This window comes from Xyrauchen texanus, chromosome 37, assembly GCF_025860055.1.
Source record: "Xyrauchen texanus isolate HMW12.3.18 chromosome 37, RBS_HiC_50CHRs, whole genome shotgun sequence".
NCBI classification, from domain to species: Eukaryota; Metazoa; Chordata; class Actinopteri; order Cypriniformes; family Catostomidae; genus Xyrauchen; species Xyrauchen texanus.
The window spans coordinates 29,365,698-29,387,560 of record NC_068312.1 but is presented as its reverse complement, the minus strand read 5'-3'; the positions used below and the strand labels follow the sequence as shown (position 1 = coordinate 29,387,560).

At 38.5% G+C, this 21,863-nt stretch overlaps 1 protein-coding gene across 3 annotated transcripts in view; it reads left to right on the top strand.

Moving 5' to 3' along the window:
• Nucleotides 1-21,863, top strand: part of LOC127630898 (cAMP-specific 3',5'-cyclic phosphodiesterase 4D-like) — a 199,725-nt gene that overhangs the window by 66,251 nt on the left and 111,611 nt on the right. Inside the window, exon 1 of one of the 3 annotated variants that reach the window (XM_052108750.1) lies at nucleotides 7,250-8,089. The exons of the other annotated variants lie outside the window; for them this stretch is intronic. Within the exon in view, the coding sequence (XP_051964710.1) occupies nucleotides 7,833-8,089 (257 nt within the window). The 5' untranslated portion in view covers nucleotides 7,250-7,832. Of the gene's footprint in view, nucleotides 1-7,249; nucleotides 8,090-21,863 lie in introns of those variants that run through there. 3 annotated transcript variants of the gene reach the window in all.

The following is a 21,863-nucleotide window of genomic DNA, read 5'->3' as shown; positions in this document are numbered from 1 at the left end:
AAAAAAAAATGTAATTTTGAAATATATGTATAAAATCATGATCACTCACACAAGATGAGGACTCTAGTCATATCAGTAACCTTATAAAAGATATTTTATTCTACATGGGGCAGGAGCACGAGCATTGACAGCCATGTTAGAATCACATGACCAGCTGAGTACTACACACTTAATCTCTTAAAAAAAAACGTAATCATGGCTGATTGTGAATTGTGAATTTCTACAACGGCATCTGCAGCTGAAAACTATAGAGTTTGAATGATGCTGCATCCACACCATTAGGTGTCACTGTAAGTCCAAGATGACAAACAAAAAAGTTACTAAGCGCACCTATAAGTAATTATGCCATGAACCTAAAATAAACGACTTTTCTCATAATCAATTATTTTAGCCTGTATACAGCCTGCCATCTTCTAAATTAACCTATACTAATTTGTCGTGTGCTTTATGTAAATGACACCGCACAGATTTAACAATTGAAACTTTTATTCTGAAGTGTGTTATATTCCAATATTTCATCAAAGGATGGACTTATACATATCAACAGAGGTCTGGGCTAAGCCCCAAATATCCATGGACGTGTGAACCACCTCAGGTGAATATTTGACATACTGCTTTTTGCATACAGTGCAACACAGAAGTACGTATTCGGACACATTGATTGTTTTTGCCCTTGAATTAAAGATCTGTATTCCAGACACAGTTTGAGACAGGGTAAGGGGAGGCCAAGGAGCCAGAGGCCAACATCTCACAAGCACATCAACACACAAACACACACTAATAACATGGCCACTTAAAGACAGATGGTATTTCATGGCATCAAGCTATTTAATTGGAGTGCAATTAATATAAAATGTATTAGTCTGAAGCACCATTAATCAATTATTTTTCTTGTATAGAATAAATAAGTATTAACATCACTTCTAATACTGCATGGTACTTTCACTGAGGCACTGCTTAAGATAATGACAACACGCTTGTAACAGTGGCGGTCCCTGTACTAAATTTAAATTTATAATTTTAGGGCCTGGGTAGCTCAGCAAATAAAGACACTGACTACCACACCTGGAGTCGCAACTTTGAATTCAGGGCATGCTGAGTGGCTCCAGTCAGGCTCCTTTAGCAACCAATTGGCCTGGTTGCTAGGGTGGGTAGTCACGTTGGGTTAACCTCCTCGTGGTCGCTATAATGTGGTTCTCACTCTCGGTGGGGCCACGTGGCTTGTTGAGCGTGGATGACGCGGAGAATAGCGTGATGTCTCCACACACACTAGGTCTCCGCGGTAACACGCTCAACAAGCCACGTGATAAGATGCACGGATTGACGGTTGACTGAGATTTGCACTCCGCCACCCAGATTGAGGTTACTACGCCACCACGAGGACTTGGAGTACATTGGGAATTCCAAATTGGGAGAAAAGGGGAGAAAACAAAATTTATAAATAAAAAGCTTTTTGGGCTTTGGGCCTGTCAAAATGAATACTTTTGTGCCAGATATCTCTCAAAGCCTTCAGTTACAAAAAAAAAGTAAATAAATGTGAGTGCAATAGATGTATTTTAAATAAATTCACAAAAAGTAAACAAAAGGCAAGGAGTCCAAGACACACAAAAAAATATAACAGCAATAATCATTAACACAGATCACAACAGAACAAAACACAACAATAATTATTAAAGTGTGTGTGTGTGTGTGTGTGTGTGTGTGTGTGAGAGAAGAGTTCAGGCAGTAGGAGAGTTTGTGAATGATGCACGCCGAGTCACGGAGAGTTTGCATATGTTGACTGTGGGCAGTACTGCAGGAATGCAGAGTGGTAGTTCAAGAAAAGGGAATATGGGTATGTCTGAAGATTCAAGGAATCACCTGGCGCTTCCACTTTAGACCTTTAATTTTCTACCACACCTTGACCATGGAGCTCTTCAGTGGCTGCAGATCCTCTGAACTCATGCCACACCACTTTTACTCAAGAAGTGCAATGAACAGCTATGAAATCCAGGCCTCACTCACTGTTTCTTCCTCTCTCCTCCGATCACGTTCATTATCCACATCACGGTACAAAAAAAAAAATAGAACTTTCTTTCTCCTTACATCAGCTTGGATTGGCATACCATACCATACCATACCTCACCTCACCTCACCTCACCTCACCTCACCTCACCTCACCTCACCTCACCTCACCTCAGTCTCAAATCTCTCTTGTCTTTTGTGAATGTTTTCTCCCCTTATGGTACTGTTACCTTTATTATTACCACCTGGCAATCTAACGAGCTGCCATTTTAGGTAGTGGTAGTGGACCCTTAAAGGAGCGGTGCACATTTTTACTCTGCCACGTGCTTTTGGATATCAGCATTTTTCATTGATCTGGTCATAATAACCAAAAGATTGAGACCTCAGCTGCATCCACAATGTCAGAACACCAAAATATCCATACTTCTTTGTTTCTTTAAAATGGTTCTGTACACAATGAACCAAATTGCAGGTTTTCTGTGCAGTCACCACTCTTCCTGTCCATTTAGCTATTTTTATCGGTCTCCCTGTATTGTGTTAATTCGTTCTGATCTTCCAAGTGAGGTGCTCTTTGAACTCCTCTTGTAGTGCAGATATGGTTAGTCACTCGTAGAGAAGCGAAGTACAATTTACAGCTCGGGGGCAGTTTGAAGCACTCTGTGAGGTCGTCATCATAGTATTTGGAGATGAACACTTCTGAAGGCTGTTCATAAGTGCATAAATACTTAAGACTGAGATTGGCTGTAAAGCTGTTATTATTTCCTGTTGTTACCTTTTTTTAAATCAAGTGTCATTAATAATGTATTGCATATATTGAATATATATGAATTGAAGAGCTATGAATGTCATAGTGATATTTGGTTAATTGACCTCTGATTTATGATTTGTTATAAATGCAGTTTGTACATTATGTGTGATTTGCATCAGACACTCTTAGCATGTTGTGACATTATTAGCATGATGCGATCTCCATACATACCGAGCTCTCATGAGTGAAATGTACTGTCCAACAAAGTACTGTCCAAGCATCACCACATCTGAATACGATTTTTTTTATATCTATTTCGGAGTTTGGAAGTTTAAATCGGGTCGGAATGACATGTACTGTAGATGAATAAACCATGACAACATTTTCAGTTTTGGGTGATCTATTTTTTTAAAAGATTTCTTTAAAGTGAATAAAGTCAAATATACTGTAACTTTGTCTGATAACAGCTGGCAAGCCAGCAGTGTATACAGTACACAGACTAACTAATGCAACATTTGCATGCTAAATACTTCTCTAATCCAGGTGTCACGATTCCCTGTTGTCTGCTCAGTGTTTCTCCTCTGTCACCTGTCCCGAACTACACTTCCCATAATCCCTTGCCCTCATCACTGCCAGTGTCATTGTTCTCACCTGTATGTAATTGAATCATCATCACCCTTCTGTATTTAAACCCTGTTGTTGTTCATGCATTGTCGGTCGTCAAATAATGTTATGGTTGTCCTCTATGTTTCTCCTGCCCGTGTTCTCCGTGGATGTTTCTCATGTTTATGCTTTGTTTTCCCCTCGTGGATGTTTTGTTTGTTCCCTGTATTGTTTATTTATTTTTAGTTATCCTATTCACTGTTTGTTCCTTTATTAAAAGAACTGCATTTAGATCCTCACTCCTCGTCTGCCCTCGTCTGAATCATAACACAATGGGGCTTAACATCCTGCATAGACTTGTTGTTATTTGTTATTAGTGTTTTTTTTTCACTGTTTGCACTAGCGTGAAATATGAAGGTAAAATAGAGCCTAAATGATTTGCAAGTGCAGTGTAAGATTTGTAAAAGCGTAAATGAAGTTATAAGCATGATAGAAAAATATGTGAAAGCGTAAATCAAATTGCAAGCGTAAAAATAAATTGCATGCGCACTGAAGATTTTGAAAAGGTGTCAATAAAGATACAAATTATTAGCAATTATTTAATACGTAAGTATAATTCATGTGTTGTGAATTTGCAATTTCATACTAACACAAAGAAAATTTGGTGTGTATTTTTCAGACTTCCTTTTTTCGTGCTTACAATTTTGGCACTGTTTTTGCAGCTAAACATTGTCAAAAACATTGCAAACCCACAATTGGAGATATGCAAGCAAAGAAAGGGTTTAATGAACAGCAAAACTAATTCACTGTGTAGAATTAGTCTGTATGTGTAAAATAAACTACTGCAAATGTGTAAATGACTTTGTGTGGTGTAAATATTATCCAGACATAATCTGATATACCCTGTTCCATTTTCCCTTATGGCATGAATTTCTCACTGAAAAGAGTTTTGAACGTGCGAGGGGGAAGGCGGGTCTACCTGCTTCTAGTAACAGATAAAATTATGTTTTCCTTGACCATCTTACTCTGACCTGATTGGTTGAATTTACGTGACTGACAGCTTCTTCATATGGCTAAGCATCGTTCCTCTGGGTATCTCTCATCTCTTATATATTAAACTTAAATATTAAAACATACACATTCTTTTATTGTGAGAGTAAAGTTGAGCCCACACCATTTATTGATATAAATAAAGATGGATGGAATTAGCTGGTATCATATAACTCATGTTAGAAAACAAATGAATAAAGTAAGCCATATAAAACAAAAATAAATAAATAAATAGAAAATATAATTTTCTTATCTATAATTATTTCTATGAAACCATCTTCATTTATATCAATAAATGGTGTGGGCTCAACTTTACTCTCACAATAAAATAACGTGTATGTATTAAAATTTAAGGTTAATATTTAAGAGAGGAGAGATACCCAGAGGAACGACGCTTAGCCATATGAAGAACAAGCGGTCTGCCCTGTAATTAAACTAATCGTGTCAGACTAAACTGTTCAACGAAAACCTAATTTGATTGGTTACTAGAAGCAGGTAGACCCGCCTTCCCCCTCGCACTTGCAAAACTCTTTTCAGTTAGAAATTTGTGCCACAAGTGTGAGTGCAACAAAGGGAAGAATGAACATTTTATATCAGATTATTTCTGGAAAATATTTACACCACAAACACAAGTCATTTACATGTTTGCAGTAGTATATTTTACACATACAGACTGATTCTATGTGGTGAGTCCATGTAGCTGTTCATGACACCCTTTCTTTGCTTACATATCGCTGATTGTAGGTTTGCTATGTTTTTGGCCATGTTTAGGCGCAAAAACAGTGCCAAAATTGTAAGTGTGAAAAAAAGAAAGTTAGAAGAATGCAGACAACATTCACTTTGTTTTAATGTGAAATTACAGATTCACAACACAGAAATTACACTTATGCAAAGCATTAAAGTATTGCTAATAATTTTTTTTCTTAAACTTGCAATTTGAGTCAGTTGCAGTCAGCAGAGGGTGGTGTGATGTAGTGGTTATATAACAGGGCTGGTAACGAATGGTTCAACAAGGGTTCAACCTGCAAGAGCGATCCATGTACACACACACACACACACACACACACACACACACACACACACACACACATGTTGTGTTTCCATGTTTTATGGGGACTTTCCATAGACATAATGGTTTTTATACTGTACAAACTTTATATTCTATCCCCTAAACCTAACCCTACCCCTAAACCTAACCCTCACAGAAAACTTTCTGCATTTTTACATTTTCAAAAAACATAATTTAGTATGATTTATAAGCTGTTTTCCTCATGGGGACCGACAAAATGTCCCCACAAGGTCAAAAATCTCGGGTTTTACTATCCTTATGGGGACATTTGGTCCCCACAAAGTGATAAATACACGCTCACACACACACACACACACACACACACACACACACACACACACACACACACACACACACACACACACACCAAAGTCTGAAGACAAAGCAGTATTATTATTACAATGTTATATACTGTATATGGTCCAGTTATCATAATGATGATTATAGTTTTAATGAGTTTAAATTTTTAGAACAAAAAGCCAAGTATAGGGATAGTCATAGGAGAAGTATTAATACAAAACACTTGGTGTTTCTATTGCTTTTATTAGTTTATAACTGCAACAGGTGGTAAAGAAGTGACTGGTAAGTGACCACAGAGAGATGCTCATACTATAGTCAAAAGCAATGGTTTTTGCTCTGAGCTGACTCTTTCTTAGCTTTGAAGAATGTGTGTTATCAGAGCATCAACTTTGTCTCAGACACAGGGCGCACTCCCCAATAATCAAAACAAGCAAGTACAACCCCCCCACCCCCCCCCAATATTTATCCCATGATCAATGGAAACATGTAAATGCTTTACGCTGCAACCCCCCCAATGTTGAAGAAAAATCTACACCCTTGCTCAGACGTCTCCCAAAATACTGTATCTTAAGAGAAATAAAACTAGTAATAAATTAGATCATTGTTAACATACAATAAGTGTATAGAGCTTTAAAATAAATGTGGAAATCACAGTCCAGATAATTTGGTCTTGGAAGAATTTAAGAAATGTTTCTCATCATGAGAAATTTAAACAAATAAAATCTTTGGCTTTTGATTGCAGACTTGGTAAATGGTATCTTGGCATCCATTTGCTCTCCATTTAATGTAATTGCATCCTTTGTTGTCCGTCCTTTGGACAGATAAAATACAAGAACGAAATCCATTTTAACCATAGTTTTTAAATCTTTAGTGTACATGGTATCTCACAACCGAGATGATGTGGGTGAGAAATGAAAGCATGTGTATCTCCATTGATAGATTTATTTTATTTGTGTTATCATAAACAGTGCAAAAGTAATCATGTCCCTAGAGTTCAATGATTAGTTTCAGGACACGTCACAAGAATTTTGGCTCGTATTTGAAATAGAATACTTTAAATATAAATTTAGTTACAGAACCAACTGACTAGTGAAATAGCCGGTGCTGCCTTGAACTTGGCTGAAACAAGGTATCTTTGGCCAAGTCCACACTAATATGTTTTCATTTGAAGTTTCGTTTACATCTTTCATCCACACTAGAATGGTGTTTTTCTCATCTGAAAACAAAAGGTATCGAAAATGTCTCTCTTGCTGCATATTTTGGAAAACAATGACATGGGGAAACTGAAAACAGAGCTTCAAAACCAAATGGGATATTGTGGATGTGGCCTTAGGACGAGATATAATTAAGTTGCTACCCTTAATTTGGAACAGCCTTTGTGTTGAAGGCTTTGTGTCAGCTTGCTAAATTTTGAACAGAGCAAATATTCAAGTATTTTTGGCTCATCATCTTCTGAATTGTGTGTCAGTGTAAACTCTATATAATACAATCATATCTAGAACAGATGCTTAGTGATTAAAGAATGAGGCTTCCCAAACACACACCTAGTTTTTGTTGACACAGTAACGCACACATCCTTGTCATAAATGTGTTGTTTAATTTACACAGAAAAAGAAGTAGCTACTTCGCAGAAGGGGTGTCAGACACCCCATACTGTTTCTTTCTCTTTTACACACACACAAATACAATTCCTACAGCTCTTTAGTGGAGTGGTGGCTTGCAGTTAGCAGTTAGCGTTGTGCTGCAGATCGACAGCTCTCTCTCTCTTTTTCTTCCCTCCCTCCTTTCCTCTCTCTCTCTCCCTCCTCTCTCACTAGCACACGATCACAGCTCGGCAGTGGTCCTGACAGGAGCACGCACTCTTCCGCTACTCTGCTTTTTCACCGTTTAATAGCACTCACTCATTTTTGTACTAAGCAGGCTGTGGGGGGTCTGTGGTGACACTTCGAGTTCATTTGCTCCCCTCTTGTTTTCCCCTGCCCTGGGAAGGTTATCGCTGGATTAGTGTAAATTGTTTGACCCCCCCCGCAGCAGGAGACGGAGCAGTGAAGCGTGAGGATGGCCCAGCAAGCGGCCGTGGGCCACCAGGACACGCTGGCAGTGCCGCCCATGCCCAAGCATGTTGGGTTGAATGAGGACCTAGTCAAGATATTGAGGGAGAACCTCCTGCAGCAGGAGCTACCCCGGGGGCACCGACGCTCGCCCTCATCCATCTCGCCCCGGCTTTCGCCCAGGAACTCTCCGCGCCTTCTCCGACGGATGCTGCTCAACAACAACAGCCACAAGCAGAGGCGTTTTACTGTGGCGCACACATGGTAGGAACCTACCTGAAATCTGTGGGAGAATTTTTGTTTGCATTTGTCATCCAGAAATTAACATTTTGTCATTCCCAGCCCGTATGACTATCTTTTTTTTTTCGTGGAACATAAGAGCAGAAATTTTTAAGAATGTTGAAGCTGCTTTTTCTAATATTCTGCATAACATTTCCTTTTGTGTTTCACGGAAGAAAGAAAGTCATAAGGGTCTCGAACAAAATCAGGATGAGTAAATGGCCAAATTTTGGGGAACTATCCCTTTAATTGTGGCTTGGCTGTGTTAATTTGTTTTATATGATGTTGATTCTGGCTTTTCAAAGGTAAAAGGAGTATTTGTCTGTATGTTTTTTTGTTTTTTTTGTTTAGCTGTCATGCCAGTTAGAGCGGCTTTCAATTCAGTTGATTTGCATGAGAGTGGCGTTCAACTTTTGTTCTGTTTGTTGTCTTTTCAATTGTGTCTACGTGCTGTACCTGTCACCTGGCAGTTTCTGGAGTGCCGTCATCTGAGCAAAAACTGTCTGTTTCAGCCCTGCTGGCAGAATGGTACGCTTTTTTGTGTGCGCAAGTAAACAAATATTAATGTGCATGTTCCCCTTTGATATTACCGGTCTTTTCATAACACCTGGCAGATGCAGTCCCGCCACAATTGAAAAAATCCTATGTGCATAAATGCTCTTTCAAGCTTCCTCCCTGAGGGCCATTTCCAAAGCTTAGGGGGAAGATGAATTGCATACAGTATTGCGCTTCTCTCCTCTTCATCCCTCAGTCTCCTAATCTCCCACTTTCCTGCGAGCGGAAACGATGGAACTAATTGTTTTATAGTGGAATGTGTCAGATTATTGGAGCTCCTGGGAGGATTTTGCATTGCCCACCACAATGTTCGCTATCTTAATTTCACACTTCGTTTACCAACTCCCCCTCACGATCTGGATTACTGTCACAAACCACCTTTGAAACACATTCAACTGAATTTCAGTGGTTTTCTGTAGCCTGTCACCTTTTTTTCCCATTTCCGATCTACCACCAGAAAGGGGTGCCATGCTGAAGAGTGAAAAACACTTCTCAATTCAATTTTCATATGTAAAGCAAGCCATTAAAACCATTTGTCATTTTTAAATGTAAATGAAATTAGACGTAAATCAATGTATACACTGATTTTTATTAACGTTTGTATTGATCGCTGCTCACAAGATGATTTCTCTGCAGAAAAAAGCTCTGGACATTCTTGAAAGCTAATGAGCTTGTCCAAGATATATCAGCTTGTTTGATTGGAGACAGCTTTCCAGAGAGTATTATCATACAGAACCACAATGGTGCAGCCAGGGTGTCTACCCTGATTATAGCTGCTTTAATTGTAAATGATTCTGCCCTATGCAAATTCCCTCCGGCATGAAGAAATTTATACTGTAGGTGATTCAGTCATTTAAAATGTATGCTCAGAATTCCATGTCAATTGTAGTTAGTTGATAAAGCAATGTGGTATGTTACAATTTACGGTAGTATGAATATAGAAATAACAGAATGCTGCTATGCAACAAAAATAACAATCAGCTATGCATATGTGGTGTGTTTTAGTACGACTGAAACATTGTATTGACCAATCAGCATCCAAGACCACAACAATCTATTTTTATGAGAATTACAGTCTTGTTTTAAAGGAAAAGTCCACACAAAAATTTATATTCAGTTTAATTTAGACAAAATGAGAGAAATGCCATGAAAGTGAATGTGACTGAGGCTGTCATTCCCTTACAATTTGCCTTATGTTTTCCATATACTAAAGAACATTTTATGCATTCAGAACAACATGATGGTGAGTAATTGATTTCAGAATTTTCATTTTTGGGGGAACTACAATATATCTTTCTTCACAACAGCAGTAATATGTAATTGCTTAAAGGCATTATTGATGTCAGGTTTTTTTTTGCTCCCGAGACATCCGTATGTACAGTTGAAGTAAGAAGTTTACATACACTTAGGTTGTTAAGTCATTAAAATACATTTATGCATTGTCCATAATGACCATCGTTATATTTGGATGAAAAAGGGTGATGCTTGCAAGCTAAAGAACACCATACCAAAGGTTAAGGAGGGGGGTAGCAGGAGGGACTGGTGCACTTCAGAAAATAGATAGCATCATGAGGAAGGAAAATTATGTGGATATATTGAAGCAACATCTCAAGACATCAGCCATGAAGTTAAAGCTTGTCGCAAATGGGTCTTCCAAATGGACAATGACCCCAAGCATACCTCCAAAGTTGTGGCAAAATGGCTTGAGGACAACAAAGTCAAGGTATTTGAGTGTCAATCACAAAGCCCTGACTTCAATCTGATAGAAAATGTGTGGGAACACTGTAAAAAAACAAACAAGTCCTGTTAAATTTACGGTAAAAAACGGGTAGCTGTGGTTGCCAGAAATTCACAGTAAAAAATATGATAACCATGTTTCAGGTTTTAGGAGATGTCATTTTGATACCTGTATTTTTTACAGTGCGTTTATATTATTAAATTATATAACTTAATGCCTTTTGAAACTGTAAATATCTGCTTCTCACTTTATAATGTGTTGTTTCTCACCATAGTATTTACAGAAAGGCACCTGATGACCTGACCTGAAGTTCATCAGTAGTGGCCTTTCCAAGAGCAATGACCAATAAACATGTAGAGACAGTGCTCAGTATCTCTCACACAAACACTAAACAGTAAACACCATCAGGGTAACACATGTGAAATTAAAATAACGCAATAAACATTAATTTAACTACATCAAATATAACACTAAACATCCCAATGAAGATAAGTGATTTTAAAAACAAGCAGAAACAACTATTCCCATAAAATGTAATGAAATGTGATATAAACGCCTGATTATAGTTTTTTTTCCCACCATAATTTTTACAATAATTTACCGTAAAAGGACATGAACTCTATTGTTAATCATAATATACATTTTTTACCATTAATTATATGGTAAAATCATACTTTGTACATGTAAAAATTTTACATTTTACAACATTGTACTGTAAAATTACATGTATTGTCTTTTTAAATATCTAAAAAAAAATGTACCATATATTTAAGGTAACTGCCCGTTTACAATTATTTTTTCTTTTTTTCTTTACTGTAGTCTATTTACAGTCTTTTACCGTTAAATTTTTTTACTGTGTAAAACTGAAAAGCATGTGTGAGCAAGGAGGCCTACAAACCTGACTCAGTTACACCAGTTTTGTCTGGAGGAATGGGACAAAATTCCAGCAACTTATTGTGAGATGCTTGTGGAAGGTTACCCAAAACGTTTGACCCAATTTAAACAATTTAAAGGCAATGCTACCAAATACTAATAAATTGTATGTAAAATTATGACTTCAAATGTAAATGTTAAAAATCTAAATTTACAGCAGTTTTTTAGATTAGATTAATTAGCCCACATCTTGAAAAGTGTGAGAGCAGTTTTGTGTATATGGAAGAAAAGGAGATTGATCTCACATTGCACTATAGTTAAATAGCTGTGGGATTCAGATGCCTTTTTTAACACCCTTATTTTGCCTCCCATCAATCAAGCGAAATAGAGCCCTGGGTTTCAGCTGCCTTGGGAGCAGAACTCAAGGATGGCTCCTAATGGAAATCTATCTTACATGTGTCTTGTTTGCAACAGCAGATGGTCAGGCAGAATGACGTAATAATTTAATGTTTATTAGGAAACCCTGGTAATCCTGATGGAATTATTCATCAATTAACGTTTCTTATGAATTATGGCTGTATTAGTAGTTATAATTTCTTTTTTCTTTTTCTAGATTTTGTCAGGGCAGAGAACTTTTTAGTAAATTAGTGGTTCTCAACAATGCTAATTGCCAATAATAAAACTCATTATATAATTGCAATTTGTTAGAATAGAAAAATAAAATAGGTGGATCAACTTTCACAAATTTTCAGAAATTGTTTCCCATATCTTTTGTTGTTGACGTCAAAGCCTATCAATCAAACTCTCTAGTATTTTGCTGCAAATTCATGGCGCTTGGCAGAAGCTATCCAAATAAGACGGATGCCAAAATGGACAAAGTTGCACAATGTGCATTAACTTGCAATGAGGATATGAGTTTGAGTCTTGCAGAATGTTTTTTTGTTTTGGTGAATTATTGGCTTTATAAAAGTAAATATTATTATTAATAGAGATGTCCACGATCGATGGCTGCTGATCAAAATCGGCCGATATTCGTCTTAAATCCGTGATCGGCTGATCGTGCCTAGGTTTAGGGCCAATCTTTTTTGCAGTCACACATACACACATCACACATACACTGCTCCTCTAATGAATGAGTGCTTTCTCAGTCCTTGAATGGCCAGACAGAATGGACTCTGGAGGGTGAGTTGTTGGCAATTCTAAGCATTCACGAATTTAAACTTTCAGACATGATGTAATTGAGATGAATATGCCGGTTTGTTTTTAAAAATGTTTAAGAATTACATGTGTATGAATATTAATCTGCCCATTTTCTAGAGTAGTTACAGTAGTTATTCGGACTCATTGCACAGTGAACAGGAAGAGGATATAGAGGCTGCTAACAGGTTTAAAAACAAATTAAACAGCAAATAAACATGCAAATACATGACATGAGTTGTGACAATCAGACATTGAGTGATAGAGAGTGAGCAATCATGAGTGCTTTTAGCTTTACTCTCTTTAACATCAAAGATGTGCACTCTTCAAGTGCTCTCAATATATCATCATCAGTCACTCATCCCAATTTAAATCAGATTAATGTTGGTCACAATACCACTAATAATAAATATAACTTTTTAACCTTCAATAACGACACCGTGTCTTTGCATTTGCTTAACAAAGATTTGTGTTACAGCAAAACTCAAAGACTGGAAACAGACCATAGATATCAATGATTTCTCACTGGAGCAGTTTTAGAGCTTGTTATCAATATATTTTTCTTATTTTTGAATGAATCTCTGCGGTGTGTGATGCTTTCATGGTTTTTACTGGTTGTCAGAATGTCACAGTCGCATTTTAATAATGACAACAGAACTATTAATAACTGTTTCATTATTGTTGAACTTGGGCCTGTTCAAGTGTAACTGTTTACGCCACTTTTAAGTGGAATTGCGATATTTTGATTTAGTTTTTATAGAATAATTTTTTGTTGTTGTGACTATTCAAGTCAAGCTGTTTACTCCATTTGTAAGTGTATGCAAGATTTCTATTCATCCATACAGAACTCAGTGGATTTGTGATTTATTTTTGTACCTATTACACCATTCTAAGTAGAAGTTGATGCAAGCCGACTTCAATCGGATAGAAATTTGTGGGCAGAACTGATAAAGCATGTGCAACCTGACTCAGTTAAGTCAAGTCAAGTCAATTTTATTTGTATAGCGCCTTTCACAACACACATAGTTTCAAAGCAGCTTTACCTATTATCAGGCATATTCAGAAGATAAAAAAGTAATGTCTATAATGTCTATAAGTCATCATTGTGTAATTAGTTAAAATACGATTGTGAATTGTTTTTAAAAATAAGTAATTAAATAATAATTGTATTTATAGTGAGCAAGCAGAAGGCAACTGTGGCAAGGAACACAAAGCTCCATAAGATGATGGTTAATGGGAGAAAAATAAACTTGGGAGAAACCAGGTTTAATAGGCCCAAACCTATTAAACTAAGTAAGTGTTAAGGGACAGTGTTTAAACATAGATTGTGTATGAACTGTAAGATTAATTACTAATGTCTTTGAATTCTATAATGGATGAACTGCAGAAGTTCATATAGATGCATTGTCCTTGTTAATTGGCTGATGAAGGCTTTTGTTGGCAATTGATAGTCTATGTATTCCATTTCAAAAGTGTAGTCCATTAATAGACGAAGGTGATGTGGGCAGAGATCAGTAAGGTGCATCACATTTCAACCTGGCTGGTAATTTCGGTGTGGTCCATCCTAAATCCAAGGTTCAGACAATGGCATATGAAGTATACCATATCTTATGGTTGGAGTTGGCATCAATGATGTCTATAATTAGCCAGTTCTCCCGGATCAAGTTGTGGCTTCTTAATAAGCAGTTTGATAACTGCCATTTTAAAGTTTTCAATGTTTCTTTGGACATGTCCTAAGGTTAGCGAGGAGTTAATAATATTAAGAAGAGGTTCTGAAATTACAGGAGATACCGCTTTTAAGAGCTTAGTTGGTATTGGATCTAAAAAACATGTTGTGGCTTTTGATGTTTCGATAAGTTTTGTTAGCTCTTCATGACCTATGGCAGCGAAGGATTGAAGTTTGAAGAAGAAGATTGAAGAAAAGTATGAGACACTGTTTTCTGAGGTGCTATGACAGATGATTGCATAATTTCATTTTATTTCTGATTATTTAAATTTTATCTGTGAAGAATTCATGAAATCATTACCCTTGTGTTGTGACGTAATATCTGGTTCTGTTGAGGCTTTATTCCTAACCAATTTAGCCACAGTACTGAATAAACACCCAAGTAGCGACACTCAAGAATGCTACAGACGATTGCATTTATATTTTTTGTTATTTCATCAAGTTCTTCTGGACTTTGGGGTTTACTGAGTGTATGAGATAGATCTGGAATCTTATTAGTGAAGCTGCCTTTAGTGGTCGAAATAATTGTTCTACCTGAATGATAGCGTGGTGTAGATTGAGTAACATTAACTGATCGCAGCATACAAGAGACGAGGTAATGATCCGAGATGTCATCGCTCTGCTGCAGAATTTCTATATTATCAACATCAACTCCATATGACAGAATTAAATCTTGCGTATGATTATGGCGATGAGTTGGTCCTGTTACAACTCACCAAGAGAGTTTAGAATATCGATAAATGCTAATACCAATGTGTAATTTTCATCATCTATGTGAATGTTGAAGTCACCAACAATTAAAGCTCTATCTACAGTAACTACAAGATCTGATAAAAAATTTGCAAATTCACCAAGGAAATCAGAATAAGGCCCGTGTGATCTATATACACTGTAGCAAGGGTAAAAGACAACATCTTTTCTATATTGATATCTGACTGTGTCACATTAAGCATTATAAATTCAAAAGACTTACATTTATATCCTGTCCTCTGAGTAACACCAAAAACTTCACTGTAAATTGCAGCAAAACCTCCTCCTCAACCCTTCAGATGAGGCTCTTGTTTATAACAATAACCTGGGGGAGTAGATTCATTTAAACTAATATATTCATCCGGTTTAAACCAGGTTTCAGTCAAAAAGCGCACATCCAATCTATGATCTGTAATAATTTAATTAACAATTAGTGCTTTGGTAGAAAAGAGATCTAATGTTTAGTAGCCCTATTTGTATATGATGTTTATCTTTAATTTGTTTGTTTTGTTTTAAGTTTTACCTTAATCCTATTTTTCCTAAATGATTTAGTGAGGGTTTTGTGGTTGGTAGTTCGGGGAACAGACACACTCTCTATGAGATATCTATGTAATACTGTCTCTATGTGTTGTAATTTTTGTGACCTGTGTGACCTCTCAAGGCAGCTAGCAGAGGTTTGGATTAACCAGTTTGTCTGCTTCCTGACCTGGGCCTCAGTTAGTCAAATAATGTCATTATTAAGACTATGAGCCAAATTACTAGAGAGGAGAGCGGCACCTTCCCTGGAGGGATGGAGTCCGTCTCTCTTTAGCACGTCAGGTCTACCCCAAAAACTTTTCAAATTGTCAATAAATCCTATGCTATTCTCATCCAGCCATTCAGTGATACTAATCTACTATATAACTTGTCACCACGACGAGCAGGGAGGGGACCAGAGCATATTACAGTGTCTGACATAATTTTTGCAAATTCACACACATTTAACATTATCTTTAGTGAATTCCGACTTGTGAAGCCAGACATCGTTAGTGCCGACATGAATAACAATTTTAGAAAATCTACGTTTAGCATTAGCCAGCACTTGTAAATTTGATTTGATGTCAGACACTCTGGCATCCGAAATGCAATTAAACAATAGTGGCTGGAGTCTCTATTTCCACATTCCTTACAATGTAATTGCCAATAACAAGGGCTCTTTCAAAATGATTCTCAGTGGGTGTGTCACTGAGTGGGAGAATCGTTTGGAAACCCTAACAGGAACGGGAGAGTGGTGTCTCTTTGCTGAGCGAGTATGCCGCTGAGACGTCGCACAAACGCCCTACTGCAGGGGCTCTACAGCCGGAACCAATGTATGTGTGTTGCTCTCTGTACTACTCGCATCCATAACAGTATCTACAGGCTTCTTTTTCTCACTGACCTCCACTAGCATTCGGATGCGTGTCTCTAACTCATTAACCTTCTCCATCAGCCTGACTAATTCCTTACATTTATCACATGTGAATCCCTCAATGCTGATGGAGGAGGCTATTGTAAACATGTGACATACAATGCAGGAAGAAATAACATGAGCGGATGCCATGACTTACCGCAATTGTTTGTTATTGCTTATTCCTGAGCAGTGAGGGTTTGAGATTGATGTGAATCCCGCATGCAACTGTTTCCCAGTGCAACCTGGGAAATCCTTGCTCAAGGACACAATGGTGGTGGTCGTGGGGTTCGAACCAGCGACCTTGCTGATTAACCTTGCTGATTAACAGACCTGTGCTTTAGCCACTACGCCACCACCACTCTAGGTAAAATAGACACAGATGAAACAGTAGAAAAGAGTAAAAACCTGAAACATGCAGTAAAATTACAAAGGATAAAACGATGAACCAATTACAATTACAGCAGTTCTGTCTGGAGGAATGGGCCAACATTTTTGAACTTACTATGAGAAGCTTGTGGAAGGCTACCCAAAATGTTTGACACAAGTTTAAAGGCAATGGTACCAAATACTAACAAAGTGTATGTAAACTTCTTGCCCACTGGGAATGTGATGAAAGAAATAAAAGCTGAAATAAATAATTATCTCTACTATTATTCTGACATTTCACATTATTATAATAAAGTAGTGATCCTAACTGACCTAAGACAGGGAATGTTTTCTACGAATAAATGTCAGGAATTGTTAAAAACTGAGTGTAATGTATTTGGCTAAGGTGTATGTAAACTTCTGTCTTCAACTGTAAATGACACATAGATGTATTCAAATTTTTATTATGAAGTGTATTATATTCTGATATTTCTTCGAAATATTATAATACCTGAAACTCCACCTTCTACGGTTCAGCCCGCTCCGCCACTATCTCCACCTCCTACTTCCGATCCTCCTGTGGCTCCGCCACCTGAGTCTCAAATCCCTGATCCTCATGTGGCTCCTCCTGCTCCATCTCCGGTTCCTCCTCAAGACCCAAATCCTCCATCTTCCTGTGGGTCCACCCGAACCCCATTCCAGGTCCTTATCCTAGGTGTCCAATTTTTGGACTCCCATTCCCGCTCCTTCTCCAGACCCATCTCCAGCTCTGCCATTGGGATCACAAGTCTCTACTCCTGCTGCTCTGCCTCTGGATCCACCTATGGCTCTGTGGCTGCCTTCCAGGCCTCCCGATTCTATTTCAGCCCTGAGGTTGCCCCCCAAGCCTCCCTATTCTATTCCTTCCGTGAGGCTACCCCCAAGACCTTCTGGCCCAGCCCCTGTCTCTTATTTGAAGTGTTTTTTGTCCTCTGTCTTCTATTTCCCCTAGTCTATAGAGTATTTCTCATAATGCACTGCTCTCATCACTGCCATCTGTTCCCCATTGTTCTCACCTGTTCTCCATTCCCTCATTAGCCCTTGTGTGTAAAAATACCCTCTAGTTTTGTTCCCTCTTTGTCAGTTCTTGTTTGTTGCTATTTGAGTTCATGTTTGTTTGTTTCACTTTCATCATCTTCATTAAAAGCCTGCAATTAGATCCAGCATTTCCCATCGCATCTCAGCAACTGCTCATTATACTGTCTTCCTTTTCTTCTGCTTTCTATCTTGTTTCTGAACAGCAATCTTAATCGAGCAATTCTGTGATTTGGCGACTAAAAACAGCCATTTGGCTTCTTAATGTTTCAGTTTCAAGTAATTTTTTTTAGTCTGGAGCCCTGATCTTGTAAGAATAAAGTTATCAGTGAGACTATGTTGATCAAAACCACTAATGTAATTCACAGTTTGCTTTGGATTGTTTATTCTAAGTAATTTGGACTGGAGCTGGTTCACATTTTATGGGGCTGAATGCCCAACATGATAAAATAAGCATTTGACTGTCAGGGTACATGTATGAAAAGATAAGAGGGTGCATCATTTACAGCAGTCCTGAAATCACCATTGCCTTGTTATGTTTCCTCTCAGTAACACAGGGACAAACTAGAGATATTTTACAAATGTATGATACAGATCATCGGCACCACTGCATGCACGCTGTGCGCTCGTTTTCTCACTCACTCTCTCAAAACAACAAACACACACGAGTACACACAGTCACGATTCCATCACCTCCCTTTCTTTTCTGCTTGCCAGCACTGTGAGTTATCTGAGTAATAACTCAGAAAAAAGGATTGAGAGATTTCCTGAGTCCTTGAACTGAAGACTGTGAGGGGTGGTGTAAGAGAAGTGCTGTAATGACAATTCTGTTATCATTTACTCACTTTCATGTCACTCCACATGGCTTTTTCCCCCTTTGGAATACAAAAGGAGAAATGCGGAAGAATTGTTTAGGCAGCTTGTTCACATACAAGGAAAGCAAAAGGAGGCAGAAACTGTTGAAGCCCAAAAAAGAAAGCGTACCGTGAATGTAGTACATATGACCCAAGAGTTACATTTCAAGTCGTCTGATGATATACAGTAACTTTGTTTGAGGAACAGATCGAAAATGAAGTTGTTTTTCACTGAATGTCTTTCACTTTCACATATTCAGATATGCACATCTCGATCGGTCACTAGACATGTAAGAACTAATGGTGTTGTCTTTCTGCAACAAGTCTTTATTTGATTAAATGTGCTATTCAGCACACAAAGCTTTTGTACATCTTCAGAAGTCTTGGGATTTGAATGTTGTGCTGAAAATTTTACTTTTTTTGTCAGTCCACATTTCCCTTTATTTTATGGGAAAGAAAAGCATCAATATTCTACCTAACATCTTCTTTTGTGTTCTGTGGAAGAAAACAAGACATACAGTTTTGAAACAACATATTGTAAGTGTAGGTAAAAAATTACTTTTCGAGAATTTTTATGACAATTTTCTGTCTAGGGTAAACTATCCCTTTAAGGAAAAGGGTGGAAAAGATAGAAAGAGCACATGCAGAACTGAAAACAGAACCCAAATCAAGCTCCCTGCCATCCTTCCTGCATTCCCAAAGCATTTGAGGCGGAGGTGACCTTCTCCCATCTTTATAACTCCCACCTTTCCCAAAACAGATCCACAATCAACCCAGCAGCTCACCAATAAAACACATAGATTTTCCCCCCTGCTTTATTGCTTTATTTATTCCCTATCTTATTTCAGCTAAAGGACACTGAAGCTTTTCTTAAATCACAAAAAATCAGCTGCCTCTGTGAGTTTTCACAACAGCAAAGCTAAGAACGATGGTTTCATATGGGTGAGGGTGGAGGAAAAGTTTCAGAAGTGCTGGAAAGGCAGGAAACATAGTGTGGGTGGCAAGAGATGGATTTTAGTTGAGGTGCCCAAGTCAAAGCGAGCAGATAACAGGTGTACATGCAACACTGACGTATTACAAAAAAAAAACAAAAAGAAAGATTGCAACATTGCTGCTGTGTCCTGTGCCTCTGCAGTACAGCAATGCGTGGGTGGGTTTAGCTCACAGTACTTGTAGAAGACAATAGATTGATCAAAGCGATTGTTTTCTCTGGAGATGCCATGGGGTGACTTTCAGTCAGAGATGATTGGAGGTCATCTTAACGACAAGCCTTAGACTTTTGTACTGACGAGATATGCCATCAACCGATATATATAGCTACATATATAGCTACAGTATATAAACAGACCGAGTTTGTCCTTAAACAGTGGTTCTCAACTGGGTTGGTTGCAACCCAAAAATGAGACCCAGGTCTGTTCTGATAGGGTCGCGGATGTTAGTGAAAATTACCATATAATAGGTGTTGAGCAGATTACTCCTGAAATGTAATCTGGTACTGATTAAGAATTACACAACCAAAATGGTTTTGGATTAGTTATTACATATCTTGATGAAAATTCTATTTTAGTTTTATTAAGTACCAATTTGGACTCCTTTCTTAGTTTAAACCTTAAAATAATATTCTGTGTTCAATACAAGTTAAGATCAATTAACAGTATTTGTGGTATAATGTTGATTAACACAAAAATTAAGATAGACTTCTCCCTCTTTTTCTTTAAAAAAGCACAAAAAAAAGCACTTACTTGTACAGTAAGTGAAAGGGGCCAATCTGTAAATGTTATAAAGCATACCAATTAAAAGTAGTCACAAAACTTAATATGTGAGTTAACATGATTTTATTATAAAAAAATAGCTTACTAACATTTTTTGTGTAAAGTTGTATCCAGTTGTACAACAACGTTGCTATGACAACTTAAATAATACACACGTTTTATAAGGAGAATGAATGTAAGTGCTTTTATAAAATTATAAGCTTAAAATTTCTGCCTTTAAACCCTCAAAAAATTAACCCCTTTCACTTGTGTGCCTTACTGTAACCTTGATTCCCCGTCTGTCGCTCACTTCGACGTTGTGTCGAAGAAGAGACACTAGGGGTCTCTCTTGAGTGCCGAATATACCTCTGATCTATGTAAAAAGGCCAATGAGAAGTTGGCAGACAGAATTAGCATGTCCCGCCCCCGGACATACGGGTATAAAGGCGGGGAAATGCGTCCGTTTCATTCAGAAATTTTCTTCGGAGCCGATGGTCTTGTATGCAGCGAGCTGCGAGTCACACACCTGTTCCTCTACCTCTGGTCGAATCTGCTGTTGGATCTACAGCACACATCAGCGGCTTTCTCCTTCTCTGCACGGCAGTGCAGTTTGCCCCTGGCGCTTCGACAGCGCAATACTAAAAAGAGTGTTGTATAAAAGAGTGATTTTCTCTAAAAGAGTAATTTTCTCTAAAAGAGCAATACACAGCGGCATTGAACGTCCTTTTCAGGACGCGTCTTTGTAAAGATGCCTTTCCGCCCCTGTGTAGTTCCTGGATGCGGTAGAGAGCTCTCCGCTTCAGACGGCTACAGGTGTGTCTGGGCTGCGATCACACTGAGGCAGCGTTTGTGGATGGTTCATGTTCTCATTGCGAGAACATGACCATGGCAACGTTGCGGTCACGACTTTCCTTCCACCGAAGGAACGCCACTCCAGCCACCCCCTGTGTCGCTCCTTCTTCCCACGGGATTGAGGACGACGTGACTGACGATGGAGGTGATCCGGGAATGGCAGCGGGCATCATTGACCGCTAAAGCCTACAGTGCCACCAGACAGGCCATGGCCATGGGCCTCCTGCAAGTCCACCAGGCCAAGGCACTTAAAGATCTGCATGAGGGTAGTCCTGATCCCGAAGTGCTGTAGCAACTACGCTCAGCGACCGACCTTGCCCTCAGGGCCACGAAGGCCACAATGCATTCACTCGGGCAGGCTATGGCCACAATCGTGGTTCAGGAACGTCGTCTGTGGCTGAACTTGGTTGAGATGTGCGAGACGGACAAGACAGGCTTCCTTGACGCCCCTGTCTCCCAGTTCGGCCTCTTCAGCAACACTGTCGAGGACTTCACCCAGCAGTTCTCTGCGGTGAAAAAGCAGACGGAGGACATCTCACACATCCTGCAACCCTGCTACCACGGGCCAAGCCCCGTCTGCTCGCCGAGGGCGTC